The sequence below is a fragment of the Triturus cristatus genome, chromosome 12 (genome assembly GCF_964204655.1).
Source record: "Triturus cristatus chromosome 12, aTriCri1.1, whole genome shotgun sequence".
Lineage (NCBI taxonomy): Eukaryota > Metazoa > Chordata > Amphibia > Caudata > Salamandridae > Triturus > Triturus cristatus.
Window position 1 is genome coordinate 577,937,356 of NC_140595.1, and position 26,825 is coordinate 577,964,180.

General features: G+C 47.9%; 1 protein-coding gene across 3 annotated transcripts in view; it reads right to left on the reverse strand.

The window, feature by feature from the left end:
* Nucleotides 1-238: 238 nt before the first annotated feature.
* Nucleotides 239-26,825, reverse strand: part of DPY19L3 (dpy-19 like C-mannosyltransferase 3) — a 428,279-nt gene continuing 401,692 nt past the window's right edge. For all 3 annotated transcript variants that reach the window (XM_085637855.1, XM_085637856.1, XM_085637857.1), the window contains one exon: nucleotides 239-1,458. In XM_085637855.1, the coding sequence (XP_085493981.1) occupies nucleotides 1,297-1,458 (162 nt within the window). In that variant the 3' untranslated portion in view covers nucleotides 239-1,296. The remainder of the gene's footprint in view (nucleotides 1,459-26,825) is intronic.

The following is a 26,825-nucleotide window of genomic DNA, read 5'->3' on the forward strand; positions in this document are numbered from 1 at the left end:
TCCACTGGTTTGGATGCATTTGTAAGTTTGGCGTTTAAGTTTTTCAAAAAGGTTAACTCCTACAACCATGAAAAGACCCATTCGTAAAAACACATTTGGCAACACATAGCAACTCTATAGTGTTTTTATGAACTGTGATACTTGACTGCTTTGATTTTGATGGATGATACCAAGTGAAATGGACAAACATTGCTGTTATGCAAACATACTTCAGAAAAGACGAAACCATCACAGTGAATTATTTGTATTGAAAACCCTTTATTATTTATCAATGTTCGAACGCAAAAAGAGGAAAAGGTGTCAGACAGTATGGAAATTTGCATACCTCAATACAGAGGTATTTACAGTAAATCATACAGACAAATAAGATCACTTATGTAATTTCATAGGTCTTCTCCTCTCCGTGACTCAGTAAAAAATATATTACCCATGGTAAGCTGTAGATTAAATCACAATACTGTTTTAAGTATTTCGTTTTTACTCGGCACTTGTATGATAAACAAAAATTCAATAAAGTAAGTAAATCACAACTATCAGGGTTGAAAATATTTACACCTACAAAAAATCAAGAAACCAAAGCATTTTCAAATCTAAGATACTCAACATCAATCACTGTTAAAATAATACTGTAATGACCCTCAAAAGCAAACCTTAAGTATTGTTTTATGGGGCTCCAAAAAAACAACAATAAATAATACAGATAGTGCTATGTCTATGGTCCCAGAACTTGCATTCAGAATAACTGGCGCCCAAAGACTTGTGGTCTGGGTGTAAATCTGTCAATTTTTTGTTTAAGGCATGAACTCAAAAGCTACCAGAGCAGCCAATATTTGGCACATTTCCATAAATCATTCATCAACGACATGCACAAAATGTGAAATGTTTTGTTACATTCACTTTGATCACAGTAATTTTCACCATTAATTTGGTCATTGTGATGTCTCCAAGAGCAATTCTATTTACAATTATGTAAACATGGGTGCACCAATATTATCTTTTTAGCAAAAAGGATACAACCTCTTCCATTCATGCTTGGCTATATGTGAAAGTTTTAAGTCAATCTAGAGAAACGTTCATGTATACAATTTGTAGCTTAATTGATTCCTGGATATGCTTTGATTACTATATTTGTAATAATGTTTTTCCTGAACCCGCCTTCACCAATTACACTACAGTTAGAATGGCTAATTAAAAAACATAAGGCAGTGCAAAATACTATGGATAAAAATAACATATCTGTAATCACCCTGAAGTGTTTTAGTCATGTTTTTCGCTATAGTGCAATAAAATTCGATATCATTTCTTTTTAGACAGCTTATAAACGTGGAATGTTTTATTCTTAAAAACTTGAGTGAAATATGCAGTATAAGGAGGTAGCTCTTTTTTTATTTCATCGCAGAAGCGAGGGAAAGTTGAATGTTTCAAATCAGATTCATTGAGTCCCGGGCCATCCATAGTCTGAAAAACAAACAAAAAAATATAAAATGTATAAATGTTTTATAACAAATATTTTGCTCTGTACTTCCAAGCAGCTACAACTCTTCATGTCTCTTTTTGGCCTAGAGTAGTCACATATTATCATTTAATGGGATGGATATTTTGGTGCTTCTTAATCCTTGGACATGCCGCAACGTTAATACAACAATGAGCAAATAAAAACAGGAAAACAATACTTTAAATATTACTGATTATTCCTCACTACTTCAATTGGCACGTTAGAGCCCACAAAATGTATTCTATCCAAAAAGCACCTGTTTATTGTCTCATAACAGCTCTCATCTAATACCTTTTAACCTTTGCTTCATTTAGTTTACATAGGGCCTCATTTAGCGTGTGGCAGGCAGCCCACCAGCCAGCCAAGTCAGTGGAATCTATCGTGCCTGCTCCCTGGGTACAGGGATGCCCACCAAATTTACAGATCCCAGCCAGTGAGGTTGGAAGCTCTGTGCCTTCAGTAAAGTTGCTGTTACAGCCGCTTCACCGAAGATACTCTTTGCCAGGCGGGTGCTAAGTTTAATGTATCTGCTCCAAAAATGTTTTTGTTTTCTGGAAGAAAAACAAATCTCAAACCCGGAGGTTGTTTTTCAGAACACAAAAAACAGTGGCCCTGACCCATAGGGAGTTTCCTTTGTGCATGCTTGTGTTTCTGTACTAGGGGAGGGAAAATGAGCGATAGTTAACACGTCCTAAACAGGAATGGGCGACTGTTACTATGACCTGACAATGTCAGACCACAGGACTCCGACACTGAAGTCAGCTGAGGCTTTGAAGTCAGAAACCCAGCACTTCCCCAACTTTAAATAGAGTAGCAAAACCACAGGTTTTGTGAGGCATAAGCACTACCGATTTATGGTCTTGCTTCAGCTCTGGCAAACACTAAATGTCAATGTTGGTCTTCCAAATCACAAACTTTAAAAAAGAAAATACTAAAAACAAAAAAGAAGTACCCTTAGTTGTAGGCAGAATTCATCTTTAAAGATATAAAAAGTGACTTAAAAAAGAGAAATAGAAATGTTTATTCTCCAGTATTGTATCTTTCATAGATTCACATGCTTGTATCATCCCCGTCGTCGTAGTGGGAGTCCCACGGTATAGATATATATACATAAACAGTACCTAATTACCATAGGCTACCATGCAATGAACAGTCAGTGCCATAGCTATCCACCTTCTTTTGTAAAAAAAAAAAAAAAAAGAACCAAAACCAATCAACAGCCAATAAGGTGACAGTACCAAATTACCATAGGCTACCATGCAATGAACAGTCAGTGCCATAGCCTATCCACCTTCTTTTGTAAAAAAAAAAATAAGAACCAAAACCAATCAACAGCCAATAAGGTGACAGCACCCTCTAGAACAATCCCAAGAGAGGCTAAGTTCCTCAGATTTTCTACTACACGTCGTGGAAAGGGAGTCTCCCTGAGCTCTTCAAATTTCTGTCAATATTTATTCAAGCATGTCTGAATCTTCTAAGAAAGGCCTCTTCAGGTTGTGTGGATCATGTGGAAAAAAGAGGCTGCATTCAGAAGAACCACATAAGGACCGCATCTACTGCCTTTACCCTCAACACAAGGTAAAAGATTGTAAAATATGCCTAACCTTTTCTACTAAGACCCTCAAAGATAGAGAAGGTAGACTTCTGATTTGGCTTAAAAAAATAAGGCAAAATCTGATGTTCTCTCGAGGATGAGGAGAGCTCTACCTCATTGACATCTACAGAAACACGCAAGAGGAGAGAGAGCTCTCTTGATTCTCCTGAGGTTTCAAAAAAGAAGGCATCAAAGAAATCTCGCCATGAGGAAGAAAGTACCTCACAAAAAGGAAAGTCAACATTTCCTTCTGATGAGAAAAGCCTTAAAAAAGACAAGGACAAATATTATTCTTATCAGTCCATGAAGATATCGGTCTCAAAGAAACTTTTACCGCTGACGGAGTTAGTTTCTAAGGCTTCGTCGTTGAGAAAATCATCTCCAAAGCAAGTTTCTCCTTCATCGTCGATGAAGAAATCTCCATCGCCGCTGGCGGTTTCGACGACAATCTCGTTGACGATGCTTCAGGTGACGATGAGTGCTGTACCGCCAACGATTTCATCGTCAATGACAACATCGACGACAACAACTGCAACTTTTTCGTCGGTGGGGATCTCATAGACGATGGTCATCCCGTCGACGACTGGTTTTGTCGACAGCTACGTCTACGGCCATGACGACGATCTTGTCGACGGCTGTATCTGGTCCAATCATATCCTCGTGGATGATGCAGACACCTTTACAGTCGACGAAGTCATTCTACACTACGCCTGGTAGCAAGCGACCATCTTCTCTTCAGCTTACACCATTATATTCACCATCGACGTTCGTCGATGACACTGTTGACGAGACAAATTTTGCAGAACCCGGCAATAATTTCTCCTTTACCTCCTTCAACATTCCTGGAGGAATCTAATGAGGATGAAGGAATGTTTGCACAAGCATAGTCCATCACAATTACATGTGAAGTATCAGGGAGATGATGATGAGGATTATAGTGAATACTATCAACGAAAATATCCTCCTCTACAAACAAGGATGCAAAACATGGAGCCGGTCTCCGAACCTATGGTTCACATGCCTGTTGCAATGATTCAAGATCTGCAGGATTTGTTACGAGACTATCATACATGTTTTCCTTTAGCTCCTGTTCCTCCACCTCCGCAGCCACCATTGACTGCTGCTTCTCAACCTCCACTGCCAGGCAATACTCCACCTCAAACTTCTTTGCCGGTATCTGTACCGTCCCAGAGAGGAGATACTAGTGTAGCACTGCTGCATCCAGATACCTCTGATGAAGGTGAGATTGAAGATCCACCTCCTCAGAAGGACGCTCAAACAGGAGACGAGTAGGATGACTATGTCATATCTAAATCAGCTTCTCCTTCTCTTCAAATGGTAGAATCTCCGCCAGAGGACATCAGTGGTGTTCATGCTTTAATTGAGAGAGCAGCGGCACGCTTCCAACTATCTCTTTCAGTAAAGCAAACCGATTGCTTTCTTTATGATTTTAAAGACACAGCTAGGAAATTGATTAGATCTATCCCTATCGTTGATCACATATGGGAGGAAGGAGTGAAAGTGATGAAAACACCAGCCACTGTTATTCCTGTTTTGCCTAGAATTGACAAAAAATACAAGCGTTTAGATAATCTTGGAAAGAGATTTACGACCACATCAGGGGCAACTGTTCGAGCAGCAAACGCTATTGCGATTCTAGCCAGGTACGATCGGCAGATGTGGTCCGATATTGCCCAATTGTTAGAATTAATTCCGGAGGACAAAAGGATGGATGCAAGGAAAATCCTCCTTGAAGGAGAAAGGTCGGCCTCCGAGATCATAGACGCATCCATGGATATTGCATCTTTGGGTTTCCGCCAGCTGGCTGGAGCGGGTGCTTTGAGACACCAGGGTTATAATAATAATAATAATCCAAATTTGTAAAGCGCAAACAATCACCCGTAAGGGTCTCTAGGTGCTAGGGGCCGTCAGGAAGATTAAGCAAGCTATTGCCCAGAGTCATATGGTGCTGGGCTAATCTGCTGCCGGCGCCGGGGATCAAACCGTGATCCCCAGATTCAGGAGTCAGTCGCACTGGCCGCTGTGCCACACCTCTTCCCTCCGCGGCGCCACACCTCTTCCCTAAAGGCAACCATGTTCCGCCCTGAGGTACAAGGAACATTTTTGGATATGCGTTTTTATGGTCACTATTCGGCAAGCATGTTGATGATGCTTTACAAACCATAAAAACATATACGGACACTGCTAGGGCCCTAGGAGTGCTACAATACAGGAAAACCCCATTTTGTGGCGCAGAGGAAATTATTCCTTTCGAGGAGGTTATCAAAGGTACCAACCTCAATCATACACCTCTTACAGACTAACTTATCAGAAGCAACAACAATATCAAGCACCACCACAGGCTGCTTACTCCAGACAGCCCAGGAGAAAACAACAGGTTCAATCTAGAGACACAGGCCATAAGCAGTGACAATGCTTCGCCGCCTGCCGCTCCTCTGACTTCCAAAAACAAAGTCCCTCTCTCCTTTTTCTTGGACCAATGGGAAAGTATAACATCAGACAAATGGGTCCTAGATATAATAAGGTATGGCCATACCCTAGAATTTACCACAACGCCACCTCATCACCCTCCCCAAAAATCGACAACTCATCATCTCCACTTATTAAAGAAGGAGGCTTTGATAATGCTGCAAAAAGGAGCAATAGAGCTTGTACCACGTTTTTAGAAAGGGAAGGGATTTTACTCTCACTTATCCTCAGAAAAAAAGAAGAGAACGGGGAATTGCCATCCCATTTTAGACCTCAGAAAACTCAACAAATACCGGTTGAAGAAATCCTTTCGCATGGTCACTCTTCCAAGAGATTTTACAGCTTTTGAATCATTTGGATTTTTTAAGGAGCCTGGATCTGGAAGATGCTTAATTCCATATCCCGATCCACCCCAAACATCGCAAATGTCTACGGTTCACAGTGGCAGGCATTAGCAGTTCATGGTCCTTCCATTTGTCCTTCGCTCAGCTCCACGAGTTGTTACCAAGTGCTTTGCCCCTGTGGCAGCCTTTCTGAGACTGAAAGGCTTACAAGTCTTCCAGTACCTCGGCGATTGGTTGGTAAAAGCTTCCTCTCTTCGTCAGGCTTCAGAAGACATCTCTTTCTGTCAGCAACTGTTCTGTTCTCTGGGTCTGGCAGTCAGTCTCCAAAAATCCATTCTAGCTCCTTCTCAGAGGATAACGTTCCTAGGAGCACTGATAGACACTCTACAAAACAAGGTATTCTTCTCAACGTAAAGAATGAACGCCATTTTGTCTCTGGCCCACGACCTTCACAGAAGAAAGTGCGCTTCGGTTAGTCTCCTCCAATCCTTTCTAGGAATGTTGTCTTCCGCCATTCTCGTGGTTCCTCATGCTCGGCTGAGAATGAAACCACTTCAAGATCAATTGGATGCCCAGTGGCTTCAGATATAAGGATCATTCGACGACATAGTTCGGATAACTCCGATCATGAAAGAAGCACTTCTTTGGTGGCAATCTCCTCACAATCTCTCTCTGGGACAGTCATTCTTTTCTCCTCTTCCAGAATTTGTTCTGACAACAGACGCATCTTTGGAAGGCTGGGGAGCGCATCTGCAAGACCTGCAAATAAGTGGCAAATGGAGTCTCTCTCTCTCTCTCTCTCCAAAATACATATCAATGTTCTGGAACTGCGAGCAATTTCTCTAGCCCTTCAATCATTCCTCCCAAGGATACAAGCATCCTCAGTCCTCATTCGCACGGACAACACTACCTGCATGCATTACCTCAACAAGCAGGGAGGGATGAGATCCCCCATTCTATCTTGGGAAGCTCAGAAGATATGGAAATGGGCATTACAGCACCAGATAACCATCAAAGTGGAGCATCTCCCAGGAATAAAGAACAACCTAGCAGACGCACTGAGCAGGTTTAACTGTATCGAACCACAAATGGGAACTGAACCAAATGATTCTCAACCACATATTTCGAAAATGGGGGAACACCCAACCTGGATCTGTTTGCATCTCAGGAGAACCAGAAATGCTGGTTCTATGCCAGCAGGAATACTCAGCCAGGGTCATGGGGGAATGCGTTTTCGATAAGATGGCCTGGGATCTTTGCGTACGCTTTTCCCCCAGATCCTCTAATCTCCAGAGTGTTGATGAAAATGAAGAGGGAACCGTGCCAACTCATTCTCATTACCCCACGTTGGCCTTGTCAGCACTTGTTCACACAACTTCTTCTGCTATCGCAGTCCAGTCCTTATCACCTTCCTCCATCTCTCACATTGTTGACGATGAACAAGGGACAGATCCTGCATCCTCATCCAGCTTCACTGCATTTGCATGACTGGAACCTGAGCACAAGGAGTACAAACATTTAGACATTCCTCAAGACTGTAAATGTATTTTGACAAAGGCAAGAGCTGAATCGACGTCAAAAACGTATAGACTGAAATGGAAACGTTTCTGCTCTTGGTGCCATCGCCATAGTATTCACCCTTTTGACTCTACCCCCAAAAAATACAGCCTTACCTTTTATCCCTGGCAAGGTCAGGTCTTGCGCTTATGCTTCAATAAGAGTACATCTTGCGGCTATCTCTCGTTGCAGACAAACATTGGATACCTCTTCTCTTTGCTCTGCTCGCATCATCAAACAGTTTATGAAAGGCCTTTTCAGAACTTTTCCTCCAATCAGGCCTCCTCCGCCTGAATGGCGCCTGAATATAGTCTTGTCACAATTAACGAAGCTCCCTTTTGAGCCGATCCACAAATCAGAGCTCAAATAACTCTCATGGAAAGTAGCTTTGCTTCTCGCACTCACATCAGCTAGAAGAGTGAGTGAAATCCAAGCCTTCACCATTAAGGAACCTTTCTTACGTTTCACAGAGGATTTTGTAATGTTGCAAACAAATCCTAAATTTATTCCAAAGGTGCCATCCCAGTTATACCTCAATGAGCCAATAATTCTTCGCACCTTTTTCCCGCATCCTTCGTCTCCAGCGGAGAAGTCGCTTCACTCTCTAGATGTAAGGAGGTGCCTCAAATTCTATTTGCAAAGAACTAAGAATCTACGCAGAACAGATCAACTCCTAGTATCCTATGGACCTGTTAAGTTAGGATCTGCGGTTACAAAAAGGACTGTCGCACGTTGGATTGCTTCTACTATCCAACTATGTCATGTGAAAGCGGGTAAACCCCTTAACACCAAGACCAAGGCGCATTCCACAAGAGCAGTATCTTCTTCGGCTCTGCTCTCTTTGCTGGTGTCCCTCTTGACAAGATTTGCCGTGCCGCTACCTGGAAGAATGCTCATACCTTCACGCGGCATTACTGCCTGGAAATGGCATCTTACAGCGAAGCAACGGTGGGGCAGGCAGTCCTACACCATCTCTTTCAATACCTCTATGGTATAAAAGGTGATGTACAATGATATAAACATGCATGTTTAGGAAACTGCTAGCTACTCTGATACAAGCATGTTAATCTATGAAAGATCCAATACTGGAGAAGAAAATTAGTTACTTACCTGTAACTACGGTTCTCCAGTGGTGGTATCTTTCATAGATTCACATGCGACCCACCCTCCTCCCCGGAGAGGCTTACTTTAATCTCTAAGGTTTATACTTGCACATTTGTGCGGGAAAATCTGAGGAACCTAGCCCCTCTTAAGGCTTTTCTCCTCAGAAGGAAATGTTGACTTTCCTTTTTGTGAGGTACTTTCTTCCTCATGGCGAGATTTCTTTGATGCCTTCTTTTTTGAAACCTCAGGAGAATCAAGAGATCTTTCTCTCCTCTTAGGTGTTTCTGTAGATGTCAATGAGGTAGAGCTCTCTTCATCCTCAGAGAGAACTTCAGAGTTTGCCTTAATTTTTTGATGCCAAATCAGAAGTCTACCTTCTCTATCTTTGAGGGTCTTAGTAGAAAAGGTTCTGCATATTTTACAATATTTTACCTTGTGTTGAGGGTAAAGGCAGTAGATGCAGTCCTTATGTGCGTCTTCTGAATGCAGCCTCTTTTTTCCACACGATCCACACGACCTGAAGAGGCCTTTCTTAGAAGATTCAGACATGCTTGAAGAAATATTGACAGAAATTTGAAGAAAACAGGGAAAAAAACTGAGCAGAGCTCAGGGAGACTCCCATTCACAGGACGTGCGGTAGAAAATCTGAGGAACCTAGCCTCTCTTGGGATTGTTCTAGAGGGTGCTGTCGCCTGATTAACTGTTAATTGGTTTTGGTTCGCTTTCACATGTCCCTTCCTTCAGAAGATTCTTTTCCTCGCTCGGCACCACAAAAAAACATTTTCTCTGAGTCTCCTCATATGCCAAACCAAAGTTTGCTGCTGCTCTTTGAGGCCCCTCCTAAAGAAATGTTCTGGCTCATGAACTTCCTCTCCACTTCCTATACCACCATCTTTTGCCGCTCCAAAGTCTTCGCCCTGCTATCAAATACAACCTATGGTGAACTCAAGTGGTTGAAACCGTAACTAATAAAAATAACTGACAGGAACCACCAAAAAATACATTAAAATCCCACAAAGGTTTCATGCCTAAAACATACCACATCCAATCAGAACAGCTCAGTTTCACAGTTAGGAGAGGATCCCGCTCGAATAAGTGCATGCTAGAAAATGTAAATATAAAGGTGAGTTATGGAGCGTTGTGTACTATAAGAAAGGTTGTGGAGGTTAGTTAGGGGTGGAGGAGAAACCGGTTGCCTCACCTCTTTTTAAAAAAAGAAACATGTAATTGTTTAATTTTACAGATTCTCGTTTAAGTAATGTAAAACACTAGTCACAATCATGTGCACTTTGCTGATAGTTGTAAATATGAAAATGAGTTACTTACCTGTAACTACGGTTCTCCCGTATTGATATCTTTCATAGATTCACATGCTTGTATCATCCCAGTCGTTGCAGTGGTATATAAATATACATAAGCAGTAACAAATGACCATAGGCTACCATGCAATGAACAGTCAGTGCCACAGCCTATCCACAGTCTTTTGAAAAAAAAGAATAAGGCATTCTTTCAGCTGGTTGGAATACAAGGCAAGTTAGACATATTTTGGCGGTCATGCAAACCAGCAAAGAGAGCAGAACTGCAGTTTTTTAGGAATTCTAGATTTTGTGGAATATGCAGTGTTGCATACATCGGTTTGAAGCTAGTAGAGTTATATATTAAGAAGAGTAGGGATCAGCGTGGTGTATTTATTTTGGCGGAGGTACAGAGGTTAGTTGTTGGAAGAAATACAAGTGGCAGTGGAAAATGTGATTCTGCTCGACTAAGTAAGTTGGCACCTTACAGAGCCATTTTGCCAGGGAGGTCAAAGGCATAGTAGAAATGTAGGCTTTTTAAGGATGCTATGAGTGCATGGATAACTCCTTAGTTTTTTTCTCAGAAGGGAATGGGAGCACAGAAGATGTTGCATTTCATGCACAGCAGGCGTAACGATCGGATACATTTAAAACATTACTCATCTGTTTATGGCTTGTTCCGATTTCTGCTTAAATGTTGTTGTATCATTGCACTACCTAGAGCTCGTCTTTGGACAATTAAAAGTTTTATTCTTAAAGATCAAGTTACTTACCTTCAGTAACGATATATCTGTAAGAAACATTAGTTAGTTAGTTAGTTCCTTACCTTAGAATATCCCCAGGTGTCAGCCTGGATCCGGAAAGATTTTTTGTCAGCAATACCCTTGCGCGTCGCTAGGCGTCGTCTGCGGCTCCGTGTCCGTCGTCGGCGTCGTGATCGCCGGGATGACGTCGTTGGAGTACTTAGACGCCGCCCTCGCGCGCTGACATCAGTTCTTGTACATAGCTTTCTGCGCCAGGAACGCAGAGCCATGCAAGAGACCGACACTGGTGCCATGAATCTAGGGCCCTGGAAGGGATGACCTTAACCCTAGATATCAGTTCGCAGAATGGGGAGGATGGGTGGGGCGGTAAGGAATCGAACTAATCTTTCTTACATATATATCGTTACCGACGGTAAGTAACTTGTTCATCTGAAAGAAACACGTTAGTTAGATTCCTTACCTTAGAATAGATACCCAAGCAATACCAACCCAGGTGGTGGGTATGCGAACCAAGATCACACCACGAAGTCCTGGAGAACGGAACGGCCAAAGAAGCCGTCTCTCCGGACTTGGCTGTCCAGGCAGTAATTCTTGGCAAACGTGTGCAGCGAGGCCCACGTTGCTGCCTGACAAATGTCCTGCAGAGGGACTCCCCGTCCCAGGGCAGTAGTAGCCGCTGTGGCCCAGGTGGAATGGGCTCTCAGCCCCACAGGAGGATCCTTCTTAGCCAAGGAATAACAGGCCTTATTGCACAAAACGACCCACCGAGAGATGGTTTGCTTGTGTACCGCCCGCCCCTTCTTAGCGCCCACGTAGCCAACAAAGAGTTGGTCGTCCACCCGGAACTGTTTTGTGCGGTCCAGATAGAAGGACAGCGCCCGTTTTGGGTCCAGACGGTGGAGCCTCTCTTCCTTTTTCGAGGGATGCGGAGGGCACTGTAACATACTGGCCCGATGTGAAAGGAAGTTACCACCTTAGGGAGAAAGGCAGGACGAGTCCTGAGAACAACTTTGTCCGGATGGACAGAAAGGAAAGGAGGCTTAGAAGATAGAGCCTGGAGCTCACTCACCCGTCTAGCAGATGGCAACCAGGAAAGCAGTCTTAATAGTCAGAAGACGAAGAGGACAATTATGAAGTGGCTCAAAGGGAGCGCACATCAGATAGGTTAACACCAGGTTCAAATCCCACTGAGGCATTACGAAAGGGACAGGAGGAAACATACGAGTAATGCCTTTAAAGAATCGAGCAACACCAGGGGATTTGAAAAGAGAAGGCTGATCAGGAAGCCGTAAGAAAGAAATAGCTGAAAGATATCCCTTGAGGGTGCCCAGAGCACAGCCCTGCTGGGCCAGGGAAAGACGAAAGAGGAGAACCTCAGAAAGAGGGGCAGGAAGGGGATCCACACCCTTTGCTGTGCACCATGCCACACATTTGTTCCACCTGCAGGCGTATACCGTTTTAGTGGAGGGACACCTGGCTGCCAGAATGACATCACAGACTTCAGGAGGCAAGTCAAATGGCCTCAACTGTCGCCGCTCAATCTCCACGCATGGAGGTGGAGGCTGGGCAGGTTCGGGTGGAGGACCGTCCCCTGCTGCTGCGACAGAAGGTCCTCCTGAAGAGGCAGTCGAATCGGGGGATCAAGTGATAGACTGAGTAGCTCAGGATACCAGTATCTTCGTGCCCAATCCGGAGCCACAAGGATGACTTGGGCCCAGTCGCGCCTGATCTTCTTCAGTCCTCTGGGCAGAAGTGGTATAGGCGGAAAGGCGTACAACAGACCGCAACTCCACTTGCGGTGAAAAGCGTCTCCGAGCGAGTGCCGCCTTGGAAATTCCAACGCGCAGAACTGATGACATTGCGCGTTCTCTTCGGTGGCGAATAGATCTAACCGCGGCTCTCCCCACTGCCGAAAGAGTCCTTGTGCCACGTCAGAGTTCAGACACCATTTGTGATCCATCATGCACTGGCGGCTGAGTTCGTCCGCACTGGCGTTCAGAGAGCCCGCCAGGTGTTGAACCACCAGGGTGATGCCCTGATGTTCCAGCCATGTCCAGAGGCGCAGAGCCTCCTGACAAAGGGTCTGCGACCCCACCCCGCCCTGTTTATTGCAATACCACATGGCGGTGGTGTTGTCCGTGAACACCTGCACTACACTTCCCCGAACAGAGGGAAGGAATGTCTTCAGTGCAAGTCGGATCGCCCGCAGCTCCAACAGGTTGATATGGAGCCGGGACTCCACCGGAGACCAGAGGCCTCTGATCTCCGCCTCTCCCATGTGGCCCCCCCATCCCAGGAGGGACGCATCCGTCACCACTACGTGCTCCGGTTAGGGTAGGGAGAGGGATCTGCCACTGACCCAATCGCGGTCCGTGAGCCACCACTGCAACTGTCTTGCAGTGCCCTCTGAGATCAAGACATGGTCGGAGAGGTTGCCCCGATGCTGGGCCCACTGAAACTTCAGGTCCCACTGCATAGCCTGCATCTGCCACCTGGCGTGATGTACCAGCAGGAGGCCAGCAGACCCAGTAGCCACAGTACCAACCTGACCGAAACCCAGGATAAAGGCTGAAAGATCGGAATCAGAGCCTGAACATCCCAAACCCGCTGTTCCGGAGGATAGACCCGGAACTGCGCCGAGTCCAGAACAGCTCCGATGAAAAGGAGCTTCTGGGAAGGACAAAGATGCGACTTTGGCACGTTGATGGAGAACCCCAGAAAATGCAGGAGGTCGGCTGTAGTCTGGAGGTGGGAGACAACTTGCTGGGGCGAGCCCGCCTTCAACAGACAGTCGTCGAGATAGGGGAAGACTGGAACCCCTAATCTGCGCAGATGAGCTGCGACCACCGCCATCACTTTCGCGAACACCCGAGGGACACTGGTGAGGCCGAAGGGGAGCATGGTAAACTGAAAGTGCTCAGGGCCTACCGTGAACCGCAGGTAACGCCGGTGGGCCGGCAGGACGGGGATGTGGAAATAAGCATCCTGCAAGTCCAACGCTACCATCCAGGGTCTAGGGCAGCCAGAACCTGAGCTAAGGTGAGCATCTTGAACTTTTCCTTCCGGAGGAAGGCGTTGACGCTCCTGAGGTCCAAGATAGGGTGTAGGCCCCCTTTGCCCTTCTTGGGAACCAGAAAGTAGTGGGAATAACAACCCCGACCTACTTCTGGGCCATGAACGTGCTCGATGGCCCCCTTGGCCAAGAGGGCCGTAACTTCCTCCTGCAGAAGTTGCAAGTGATCCCCCAACATGCGGTGGTACTGCGGTGGCATGGCTGGAGGGGTCGCCTCAAAAAGGGAGGGAGTAGCCCCTTCGGACGATTTGCAGCACCCACCTGTCCGATGTGATGGTACACCAGTGGAGCAGGTGATGGCGAACTCTGCCTCCCACTGGCGTGTAATGGGCCTGAAAGCTCAGACTAGGAAGGCTTTGAGGCAGATGCTGCTGGGGTAGATGTGGGCTGACCGGCTCTCTGTCCCCCCGCTCCGCCTCGGCGGAATCCACGTCCATGACCGCGTTGAGGCTGGTTCTGCGGCCTGTGGCTAGATGGACGTGTGGGGGCGCCTCTTCCTTGGCCACGAAAGGGGCGAAAAGCAGAAGTTTGCGGGCGCGGGCCGAGAGGCCCAAGGACTTGGCCGTAGCCCTGGAGTCCTTAAAGCGCTCCAGCGCACTATCTGCTTTGTCGCCAAAGAGGCGACGGCCATCGAAGGGCATGTCCATGAGGGTGCTCTGGACAGGATGTATGACGTTACAACGCATACTTTTACAACGCATGCACTTACAACGCAATTTTTACAACGCAACATCCACTACAACGCATTCCATTACATCGCATGACACTAAAAAGCATTTTACAAAACTACCTTTACAACGCATTCCATTACATCGCATACTACCTTTACAACGCATACCATTACAACGCATAATGTTACATTACATTTAATGTAAGTATTGGATAGTATAGGGGTAAAAATTACTATTCTTACTCCAGGGGGTGCAACAGTAGGGTAAGTGTTGGATAGTATAGGGGTAAAAATTACTATTCTAACTCATGGGGGTGCAACAGTAGGGTAAGTGTTGGATAGTATAGGGGTAAAAATTACTATTCTAACTCCAGGGGGTGCAACAGTAGGGTAAGTGTTGGATAGTATAGGGGTAAAAATTACTATTCTAACTCCAGGGGGTGCAACAGTAGGGTAAGTGTTGGATAGTATAGGGGTAAAAATTACTATTCTAACTCCAGGGGGTGCAACAGTAGGGTAAGTGTTGGATAGTGTAGGGGTTAAAAATTAATATTCTAACTCCAATGGTATGCATTGTAATGGTATGCGTTGTAATGGTATGCGTTGTAATTCCTGCGTTGTAGTGACATGCGATGTAGTGTCTGCGTTGTAATGGTATGCATTGTAATGGTATGCGTTGTAGTGTCATGCGTTGTAAGTGTAGTGCGATGTAATAGTTGCGTATTAAAAGTTGCTTGCCCTCTGGACATCCCCGGAGAAATTTGTGGACCTCAGCCAGGCATGGCGACTAATCGCCACCGTGGTCGCAATTGCCCTATCTAGCGAGTCCGTTGTGTCAAGTCCACATCGTATAGAGGGCCGTGCTGCATCCCACCCCTCGGCAAGAGCCTGGGCGAGCCGTGTCTGGGCCTCCTCCGGCCACTGGGGCAGCACTTCCGCCACCGTATCCTACAGAGAGTGGGTGTAAGGGTCCAAAAGGCACGCGGTGTTGATAGACCACAACCCCAAACTAAGGGAGGAGAACAGTTTCTTTCCAAACTGTTCCAACCTTTTGGACTCCCAATCCAGGGGAGCGGACGGGAAGGCGGTCTGGGAGGTAGAGGCCTGGATAACCAGGCTCTCAAGCGTGGGGTGCACCGACAAAGCTGTGGTCGCTCGGGGCGGTGGCGCCGGGCCACGTTCCCGTCCACAGGAGGGACTGTGGAGGGCTTGGACCAGGTGCCCATCAGAACGTCCGCCAGTGCTTCATTGAACTGCAGCAGAGGCTCCGAGGAGCTTACCGGCGGTTGAAGCACTTCAGTGAGGAGGTTAGTCCTCACGGCCATTGCAGAAAGCTCCGGCTGAAGGGCTTCGGCAGCCGTGCGCAGCACCACAGAATAGGTAGCACCCTCCTCCGTAGCCACGGAGGGAGGAGAGATGAAGCCAGTGTCAGGGGAGGTGTCAAGTCCACCGGCATCCCCCAGCTCTTCTGCCCAGTCCTGAGATAACTGGCACTGCTGTGCCAGAGGGTCCTCAGACCCCTCCCAGTCGTCCCCGTCATCCGACTCCTGGTAGACAGGTGGAAAGGTCGGAGCCGGGCGGTAGATGAATTTGTCATCCATCAGCGCCGGATACGGCGCCGCTCCGACACCGGGCCCGGACGGGACTAAACCTGGGGACGACGTCGTCTGAAGATGGCGCCGGGGGCGGCTCCGAAGGGGTCGGCGCCGGCGGAGGGGTCATAAGGTCGACCGGCATCGACTGGGATCCAAGCCTGGATCCCCCGAGGGCCTGCGGCATCGGGACCGAAGTCGACGACGGCGCCAGAGTCGCCAGCTCGCTAGGCCCCCCAGTCGGACTTGCGGGGCCCGAAGGTGCGCCGGCAGGCCTCGACGGCGGAGCGAGACTCCTCATGGCCCTCGAGGAAGTCTCGGATCTCTGTCGGAGTTGCATCGGGCCCAGGGATGGGAGGGTATGGGGCCGGATGCGACTCTCGCGGCTCCGACGTAGCCGCGCGGGTGGTGCCACCCGAACCCTCAGCCGAGTCGCGCGACCGGCGAGGGGAGTCAGAAGAGCGATGTCGTCTCTTCGACTTCTTGCTGCGCCTCGACTTACCGGAATGCGAGGACTTCGACACCGACGAGCGGTAATGGCTGCGGATCCGCGACCGGTCCCTCGACCTCCTCCTTGACCGGGACCTTGAGCGGCGCGGAGCCGACTGCTGGATCTCGAGCAGCTTGCGGGAAAGCTCCCACCTAGCCTTCGAGGTCAAGGCCCGGCAGTCGAGGCACGACTCGGCATCATGGTCGGCCCCATGGCAGTAGAGACACCGGCGGTGGTGATCCGTGACCGACATCAGGCGGTGACAGGCGTCGCACGGCTTGAACCCGGGCATCCCTACCGGCACCAGGAGTCGAGGTCGACTCGAAATTAGAACCAAAAAAGTTCAAAAAGTTTAGTCAAAAAGTGACTAACGGGTATGCTCTTTCCGGATCTGCGCTTACTGGCGCGGAAAAAAGAACTGATGTCAGCGCGCGAGGGCGGCGTCTAAGTACTCCGAAGACGTCATCCCGGCGATCACGACGCCGGACGCGGAGCCGCAGATGACACCTATTATTATTATTATTTCTGAGTTTGTAGAGCGCCTGGTTACACTTACCAGTGTGTCCCCGCGCTATCAAGGATTGCAACAGCACCTACTCAACGAGACCAAGTAAAGCAGAGGGGTTAGCCTTTAGGGAAGAGAAGCGTCTTCAACTCTTTTCGAAAAGTCAGTTCTGATGATTCTATCCGTAGACGGGGGGGGGGGGAAGGGTATTCCATCTACGGGCAGTTAAGGAGCGGAAGGATCTCCCTCCCATCCTAGCTTTCTTAATTCTAGGGGCCGAGAGGAGTCCAGCTCCGAGGGATCGCAACTGTCGAGCAGGAATGTAGGGAGAGAGCAAGTTGCGCAGGAAGCCCGGGCACTTCCCCCTGGACTATCCTGTGGGCCATGCATAGAGGCTAGAAATCAATACGTTCCTTGATAGGGAGCCAGTGTAATTTCTCCAAGGCTTTTTTTGAGGGAGCTCTTCTTGGTAGCCGTAGCACCAGGCGAGCAGCGGCGTTTTGGATAGTCTGGAGTCTTTGATGGCAACTTGCATTTGCTCCCAGATAAAGGACATTCCCATAGTCCAGCCTGGAGGTGACTAGGGCATGTACTAAGGTTTTCCTAGCGGATTCCGGGAGCAAGTCAAGCGTCTTTCTTAGCTTGCGAAGGATAGCAAAGCAGGTGCCAGAGACACACCGGGAGTGGTAGTCAAAAGTCAGGTTTGAGTCGATCCAGAAGCCTAAGTTCTTCACCTGATCCCTTGGAATCGGCAGTGGTCCCAGGGCCTGTGGCCACCAGGCCGAGGTCCAAACTGAGGGGGATCTGCCGACGATAAGTACATCTGTCTTGTCTCCGTTCAGGCGGAGGCAATTACTGGCCATCCAGCCTGAAAGATCTTGGAGACAGGATGTGAACTTTCTAGCAGCCTGCTCGGATGGCTGGGTCAAAGCAACGACCAGCTGAGTATCATCGGCATACGTTACTACCTCAACCCCATACTGCTCAGCGATGAGCGCCACAGGTGTAACATATAAGTTGAATAGGGTGGGGCTGAGGCTAGAACCTTGAGGGACTCCCTGCCTAAGATCAAAGACATCTGATCTGTTGCCCCCTTGCTCCACATAGAAGCTACGGTCAGCCAAGAATGATTCTAGCCATAGCCACGCTTTTCCAGTCACTCCCCCTCTCTTCAGACACTGTAGCAAGGTATGGTGTGCCACAGTGTCGAAGGCGGCACTGAGATCGAGGAGTATCAGTGCTGCTACTTGCCCTTCATCCACATGTTTCCTCAGCGCCTCAGTAGAAAAGAGTAGGGCTGACTCCGTGGAGTGGTGAGCACGAAAGCCTGACTGGCTAGTGTGAAAGAGGCCGTTTGACTCTATGTGTGCTGTAAGTTGTTGATTGGCCAGTTTTTTGGCCAGTTTGGAGAAAAAGGGTAAGAGGGAGATCGGGCGTAGGTTGTTGAGCTGAGTGGCACTAACTTGAGGTTTCTTTTTGAGGGGTAGCACGACTGCCTGTTTCCACCCTGGCGGAACCTTGCCTGAGTCAAAGCATAGGGAGAGTATGTGGCTGACATAGGGGGCTAAGAAACTCATAGAACTAGCCAATATTCTGGCCGGTGCAGGATCCCTGGGGGAGCCGGATTTAATTCCTCTCGCTATTGTTATCAGAAGTTCCTCCTCTGGGACATGGAACAGGCTGATGCAGCCTTCCTTCTCTTCCTCCCATCTGACTTCCTCATGGGGGGAGAGTCTATTGGAGCCTGTTCTGGCATCACAGGGAAAGGTGGAATAAATGTCCAACACCTTTTTTTGGAAGAACTCAGCAATTTTGTTACAGGCTTGTGCCGAGGCGCCCACCTGTTCATCCATGGAAGCTAGTGTCGAGATCTCTTTATAGATCGTGAATAGCTCCTTGGTAGAGCAGTTAGCCCTGTTGATGCGATCGGTATAGAACGCTGCCTTGGTTTTCCTGATCAAGGCATGGTAGTTCTTGAGGCTGACTTTGTACCGCGTTCCTACTTCTAATAGGTAGGCCCTTCTCCAGGCTCGCTCTACCCGCTTGCAGGCAGCCTTGGCTTCTTTTAGTTCAGCATTGAACCAAGGTGCTGATTTAGTTAATCACTCCGGGCCCTTATTAGACCAGGGAGCTGCTGAATTCAGTGCAAGCGTAATGTGTGCATCCAAGGTTACGCAAGCCTCATTGAGAATGGTGCCCAGCCCAGTGGGGGGACCTTCCTGGATAAAACTGTCCCTGAACGTGTCATGAGAAAATTTAGCCCATTTCCTCTGTCTTCTCCTGGTGCCAGTGGTATGGCTCTGATTATTATGAGCCCTCACATGGAACCAAAATGGGACCAGAAAGTGATCAGTCCATATCAATGGTAAGGGGGGTTCCTGCTTAATATTATCCCAATTGCTGAAAATGGGATCCAGCTGATGCCCTAGACGATGAGTGGGGAGGGTAGAGCACAGTTCGAGCTGCATAGTATGCAGCTCTTGCCGCATTTCTTGTGCTGCTGTATTATTGACATCTTCAAAATGTAAATTGAAGTCACCTAGCAGGAGAAATTTGTTGAAGCGCATGGCTGAGGAGATGGTATTATGTACAAAACTGTCAATAAAGGCCCTACTGCCACCAGGAGGTCTATACACTAATAGACCCTTGATAACCGTGTTGGTATCAATCAAGATGGAGAAGGCTCCTGTTTCGCTGTCTGCGATATTGGCGGGCTCTATGGTGCATTTGATACTCTCCCTGTAAATTATTGCGATGCCCCCCCCTCTCCCGCTGGGTCTGTCCTGCCTGCAGATTTCATATCCTTGGGGAAGAGCCTCCGTTAGTTCAGGATCCGAGTCCTCGTCAAGCCAGGTCTCTGTTAGAAACAGCATATCCCATCTGTTATCAGTCAGGAGATCATGAATCTCTAGCCTATGTTTTTTTAGGGACCTGCAGTTGAGCAGGGCGCAACTAATCTTCCTGCTGTCACCTAGCGAATTGGGAAAGCCAGAAAGGCTCCCTGTGGCGTGTTTGCTCAGGATATATCCACAATGCCTGCATGGCAGTTCCTGATCTTGCTTACTTAGAACAATGCCATGCTCACACTCCTTAAAGATCTCCGTACGGAGACTGGTGAGCTCCTCCTTAGTATATGTGCGAGGTTGCCGGAGACTGCCAGGGAGTATGGCCCCGTGCCCCGGTCGGCCGCGGACGGGCGCAGACGGGCTTGCCTTAGGCGCGCCTTCGGCGCGCCCGCTGCGCTCGTCCGCTGCGCGTATGACACATGTATGGTTAAGTACCTTCCCTTCCGGCGGACGACTAGATCGCGTCCTGCCGGAAGTGGGTATTGGGTGAATGTGGTGTTTTCTCCCGCCGCTCAAACGGCAATGCAGCCGCGGCGGATCGAGCAGGGACACCGAGAGTGCAAAGACACAGTCACAAAGAAAGGCAGGTATAAAAGCGTCACAGGTAAAATATATACAATGCTAAAAGAGAGATAGAGGACATCTAAGTTCCCAGGCGCTTAGTAGTAAGGAGTGGCGCCGACAATCCGCCGTTCCCCAACACAAGATTGCTTAAGTACCTTCCCTTCCGGCGGACGACTAGACCGCGTCCTGCCGGAAGTGGGTATTGGGTGAATGTGGTGTTTTCTCCCGCCGCTCAAACGGCAATGCAGCCGCGGCGGATCGGGCAAGGACACCGAGAGTGCAAAGACACAGTCACAAAGAAAGGCAGGTATAAAAGCGTCAAAGGTAAAATATATACTATGCTAAAAGAGAGATAGAGGACATCTAAGTTCCCAGGCGCTTAGTAGTAAGGAGTGGCGCCGACAATCCGCCGTTCCCCAACACAAGATTGCTTAAGTACCTTCCCTTCCGGCGGACGACTAGACCGCGTCCTGCCGGAAGTGGGTATTGGGTGAATGTGGTGTTTTCTCCCGCCGCTCAAACGGCAATGCAGCCTAGCGACGCGCAAGGGTATTACTGACAAAAAATCTTTCCGGATCCAGCCTGACGCCTGGGGATATTCTAAGGTAAGGAATCTAACTAACGTGTTTCTTTCAGGTATTGTTTTTAAGTATCAGCCATCGGCTCGACTCTTGTTGCTTTAAAGCCTACAATGCACAGGAACACCCACTCCACCTTAGATAAATTTTTGCACATTATGTGACGCGTGAGTTGGCTACATTGCGTCTAACAATAGAGTGTGTATTAGCCATGGCTTGAGAAGATCAAATGTAAATCTATTACAGGAACAAACTCAAACCAGTTGTTACCGTTAGTTAATATTTTCCGTTTGCAGAATTTCTATATTGCAGTACTGTACACTGAAGCAACTACCAACCCATTAAAGTGCTGGGATGCAAAATAACGTGTTTGATACTGTATAACTTGCAAAAGCTTTTACTCTTGCGTAATACAAACAAGTAAAGTTTGGGTAATTGTGGACTAATGACCATGGCTTCCCCAATTATTTCATTTGCAAGCCATTTTGTTCTCTTTATTAACTATAGAATTAGGAGAAGGCATTTTAGCAAGTTGTCCATTTGCTTGTGCGCAGGACGTCGGTTTGAAATAGATAATCTATCTGGCCAATATCAATTTAGAAATTGCTTTCCATTTGTGTGGTTAGGTGAACGAAATGAAAAGTAGTTTTGTGGTATGGAATGCACTAGCATAATCAATTTACTATACAATGGTTTCTTGATACATCAAGAGTGTGCAGAAGGAGATTTCTGCAGCTGAATGGACGTTTGTGTAGAAAGTTGGCAGCCCTCTCTGAGTCTAGCGTTAGTAGAAAGACTTGTTGTGAGTGAAGTATAACCATGTCTTTGTGTGTCTTCTAATAGGGTTCTTCTGTAGCCTAGGATTTACTATCAGGGAAATGATACTCCTAAAACAACTACCTTTCATGATATTTCTCTGCAGCCACATGGGTGCGTGGGCTCAATGAGTGGACCCATAAGCTAATCTTTCACAATGTTCAAGTCCATTAAGGATGCTGGGACAGTGTGTGGTGGGCTTAGAAACCTTTAATGAAAGCCTTTATGAGAGGCATCCTGAAGACAGAGTCCTGTTCTCTGTTTTCTAGGTATCAAGGTTTATGCAATGCCTGGTACCATTAGCATAAGTACTTGATAATTTCCTGCACAGTAGCATGTAATCAGTTAGAACATGAGGCGGGAATAGTTTCTATTTTGCTGTGTAACATGAGGTGGTCAAAAGAATTCGCCCCTCTTTCAAAACCCTTTATATTATGAATGTAAGTCTAGATTTACAAACTCTTCTGCTTCATGTGTCATACTACCATTTCGAGTGGATTGGGGTTAAAATCTTTCCTTGGTGTTGGCTGAGTAGAATGTGCAAAAATGCCATATTTATGCTTCTGCCAAGAGATGTGACTACCATGCTTGGAAAGTCCCACGATTTCACTAAGAGTGACTGCTGCAGTGGAGGGAAAAATGTATGCAAATGCACCCGTATTCCATGGACTGTCAGGATTTGGGTGCCTGGGTGGGTAACCTCTGCACTACGAATTTTCCATTGATACTAGCAGATGTCTCTAGGAAGGAATTCCAAATGGGCATATATTATAAGTAAACAACTTGTCAGTTTCTGAACTAAACTCTGCATGGTGGAAGTATTATAAACAGCATATGAATCAACAAATCCGTTACTAACCCACACTTTTACCTAGCTATAAATTCATTAAACTGTGGATGGGAATGTAAGAGACTGGGAAGAACTAACCACCAGTTTCTAACCAACAGTTTCTAACCAACTCTTTAGCGGGGGTCTATTTGCCTCACACAGGCCTCGGGTCAGAGTGCACTAGCCTTATCACCTTTCAATTGTTTTTTCATTACTCGAGGATTGAGCCCTAGAGTTCTGTAATGATGGATACAACATTTTCTTTCAATGCTGTGGCAGCCAATCAGATCCTTTTGGAGGTTTACACCATACCCGAAGCCCTTCTTTGAAGTACGAGTTACTTACCTTCGATAACGATGTATCTGGTAGAGACGTTGTCTAGCCGCAGATTCCTTAACTTAGAATATCCCCAGGCGTCAGACTGGATCTGGAAAAAACTTTGCAGCAGCACCTCTGCGCGCCGGAGGACGGCGCCACACGACCCCGCACTGACGTCGTCCACGTATGTTACGTCAGCGAGGTCATACAAGTCCCTCCCGGCCCGCTGACATCAGTTTTCTTCGGAGAAACTTTTCCGCGACAACGCGGAGCCGCCAATAAAAAAACTGAAAGTATGGGAACAGTGTGCGATGGATGAAATACGTGACTAAATAAAGAGGATGGAGCAAGACACCATCGTAAATGATAGAATTAGACACTACCTACATTTAGGTGAAAAAGCTGTGAGAAAGAACCTCGCAAGCTAAGCAAAGACCCTTCCCTAGTACAACAAGGGGAGAACAGCACAACAGACAAAAATAGACTGTTGGTACCATGCAGAATAACAGACAAAAATAGACGGTCAGAACCATGTAGAACTGTGCCGTCCAACAAGAACGGAGCACAGAGAGACAACAGTCCACTGTAGGAATGAAAAGTCTGGCACCGCCCCTATAGGAGCAGAGGTCTGAAACAGAAGCGAACAGAGCCCCCAAGAAGACTACCGTAGAGGAGCCCAGTACCCTGAGCCAATAGAGAAGGCGGAAAGACAGCAGGAGTAGAAAATGAAGAAGAATCTCCTGGTGAAGGACAATAGAAAAGGCCTCATTTTACCGATAAGAAACCCTTGAGAGGGAGCCAACGGTATTATTGTGACAGAAACCCCTGTGAGGGAGTCAGTGGTATTATGGCAAATCTCAAAGGGATGCAACAATGTGAGCACCCATGAGAGAAAAAGCCAATGCCAACTGTAACCGGGGGGCCAGCGGAGAACCCCACTTGGCAAGGTTCTCGCAGAACGGGGAGGCTGGGTGGGTGTTATGGAATCTGCGGCTTGACAACGTCTCTACCAGATACATCGTTACCGAAGGTAAGTAACTCGTACATTTGATAGAGACATCTAGCTGCAGATTCCTTAACTTAGAATAGATACCTCAGCCATACCCCAAAGGGGAGATGGGTCTGCGCCAGAACAACAGAAAACACCAAGCATCCGATCCGGCAACAGAGTGACGGATAAAGGGGGGAGGCTGTGGCGGAACAGCTATACAGCAACTCAAGCAGCTCGGAAGAGCAGAAATAACGGGATGGCAGATTTCCTAAAAATGCCATAATGGTATTGAAAAATGACAGGTAGAGCCCCATACCACAGCAAAGAAGAGAGAGAGAGGGGAAGCAGGTCCACTCTTCACGTAATGGCAACTGATGAGGACACCGTCCCAAGCTCGAAAAGAAACTGAAGAGATGCAACAAGAGCCTAACAGACTAGCCTATAGAAGGAAGGCTGAAGGAGCCCGTGCCAAGAGACCCAAAGGCAAGAGCTAGAATCTGAGCAATGCGTTTGGAACAGCTGGCGGGACAAGAAACACGCCAAGAGCACACCCAATCCCAAAAAGGGAAAAATAGGGGTGAATAGCATCAAGTTTAAACTCGCTGAAGCAGGTAGAAACAAGCAGCAGGCAAAACGGCCACAGAGACCTTAAAGTGGCTTACACAAGAAGCATAACAGTGCCCGACTGGGCAGTATGAAGCCAAAGTGAGAAACAACCCACAATATAGACTTGCAGGCAGTAGCATAGCCGAAGGTTGTGGCCAAAATCACCAAGGTAACAAATTGTGGAAAGAGCCTCAGAATCCGTGACCAACACACTCCAGAAAAGACACGTACAGTGTCAAACACCAAAAAGGGAGCATTTGTCAAATTGGGAAATCAACCCAGGAAGCAGAAGCAAGGAAGAACCTATGGGCAGCTTGCAACAACTCCGAAAAGTTCCCTCACACATGGAGATATTGGTGTTTACCTCGCAGCCTCAAAAAGAGGTGGCGACATAGGAAAAGGAATACCAAGGCGACCGGCACGCATACATAAATATATAAACATATAAATATGTAGAGACAGAACAAGCCAGGAGCAGGAACATGTCCCTACCAGAGCACACCTTGTACAGTAAGGGCAGGTGGGAGCCGCTTTTGAAGAGGAGATCAAGCAACCTCCCAAGGAGGTGGAACAGGCAACAGGCAGGATGACCATGGCGTAAGAAGATGGCACCAGGGAAAAACATAGAGCACCATACAACGGACCACCAGGCGACGCATGGAGCCCACAGGATCTCCAGGCCCATGTGAGATAAGCTGTGAGATAAGCAAAGCTATATAATAGCATACAAGTACCCCACATGGAGTATGCATACCCCAAACAACGGGGAACACCTCTTAGGGCAATAAGCCAAGCTAAAAGAGCGCAGTAACAAACTGAACCAACAAACGTGAGTTCCGAGCAGTATGGCATTACCGAGCTGAGCCACCGGCTCAATACCACAGTCAGAGGACCAGACACAGCAATCTGTGGAACACGGCCACAGCAGGCCAACAGGCAGCTCAAAGCAAAACGCATCCGAGGGATGCCAATGAAAGGGTAATCACCCGTGACCACAGAAAAGAAGACGTAAGGCTCACCACCCATGTTAAACACAGAGCGCATCTAAATGATGCGAAATGAAAAAGTACCACCACGGAAGATAGGCCTAAGTGGGAGGACGAAAGCCCGCAAGGAGCCGGTGAGCCGCCGACTCGGCGTGAGCATCAAACAGCAAAACCACATCAAAGGGTAAGTCAACCAGTCACTCCCGGATATTTTCAGGGAAGACACTTTCGCGCAACCAAGCGTGACGCCTTAAGGGCACAGAGCTCGCTATAGCACAGCCCAAATAATCCGCAGTATTTAAGGCTGAGCGGATTGTGAATTCGGCAAGGTCGCGGCCATCCCGGAGGAGGCGGAGGAGATCAACCCAAGCACCTTCAGAGGTGGCTAAAAGCGAAGACTCTGCAGCCCGCGCCAAAAGACACATTGTATTTAAGGACCGTAGGGCCGCACTAGTGGAAGCAAAGACGTTCCTGCTCCATGACTCTAGCCAACTGGACTCCAGAGAGGGAGGAAGCGTTAGAGGGGGCAGGGAGGGAAAAGCAGTCTGCAACACAAACCCTTGCACATCAGGGTGCACAAAAAGACAAATCGGATCATGCGGTGCTGGACGGTGGCGGTGCAAAACTGAACGAGCCACCGGGTCACCTGAAGCAGGCCGGACCCAGGAACCTAAAAGGGTATCATGAAGGGAAGCCTTAAAGGGCAGAAGCAGCTCCACATTCCCGGACCCCTGATGAAGGACCTCAAGCAAGGAGGCAGAAGGGGGTTAAAAATGCGGGTGGCCAATGAGACCACCCTCAAAAAAGCCGCACCGGCCTAGGTAGCCCTCTGCGGAGGGGACAAGAACTCATCAGTGGGGGAGGGTAGTAAGCTGACCATCCCAAGCCACTGGGGGTGCGACCAATGTTCCACGGAAGGGAATCCCATTGAGGATCCTGACGTGGGTCCTGGGGAGACGAAGATCCTGCCGGATCTGGGAGCTCCTGAGGAGGCTCTACAAATTCCAAGGGGGGCACTGGCAACAGTACGCCCGGTGACGCTGGGTGAGAGGACGGCGCCGAACTCTCTCCAGAGGCCTCTGGAGAAGAGTCCATAATTCTGCACCGACACGGCGCCGAAGCGATGCGCATCGGCGCCAGCCCTGCGTCTTCAGTCACCGACTCGGCTGCATCCGGTGCTGAGACTATGACAAGCCTCCCTTCCAAGGAAGGAGCAGGCGCCGGAGCCGGGGAGGCAAGCTTTCGGCGCCGCCCCGGCACCAACTCCACCTTATCCATGACAGGCTCCGACTCCGGAGGAAGGAGCGGAGGCGGAGCC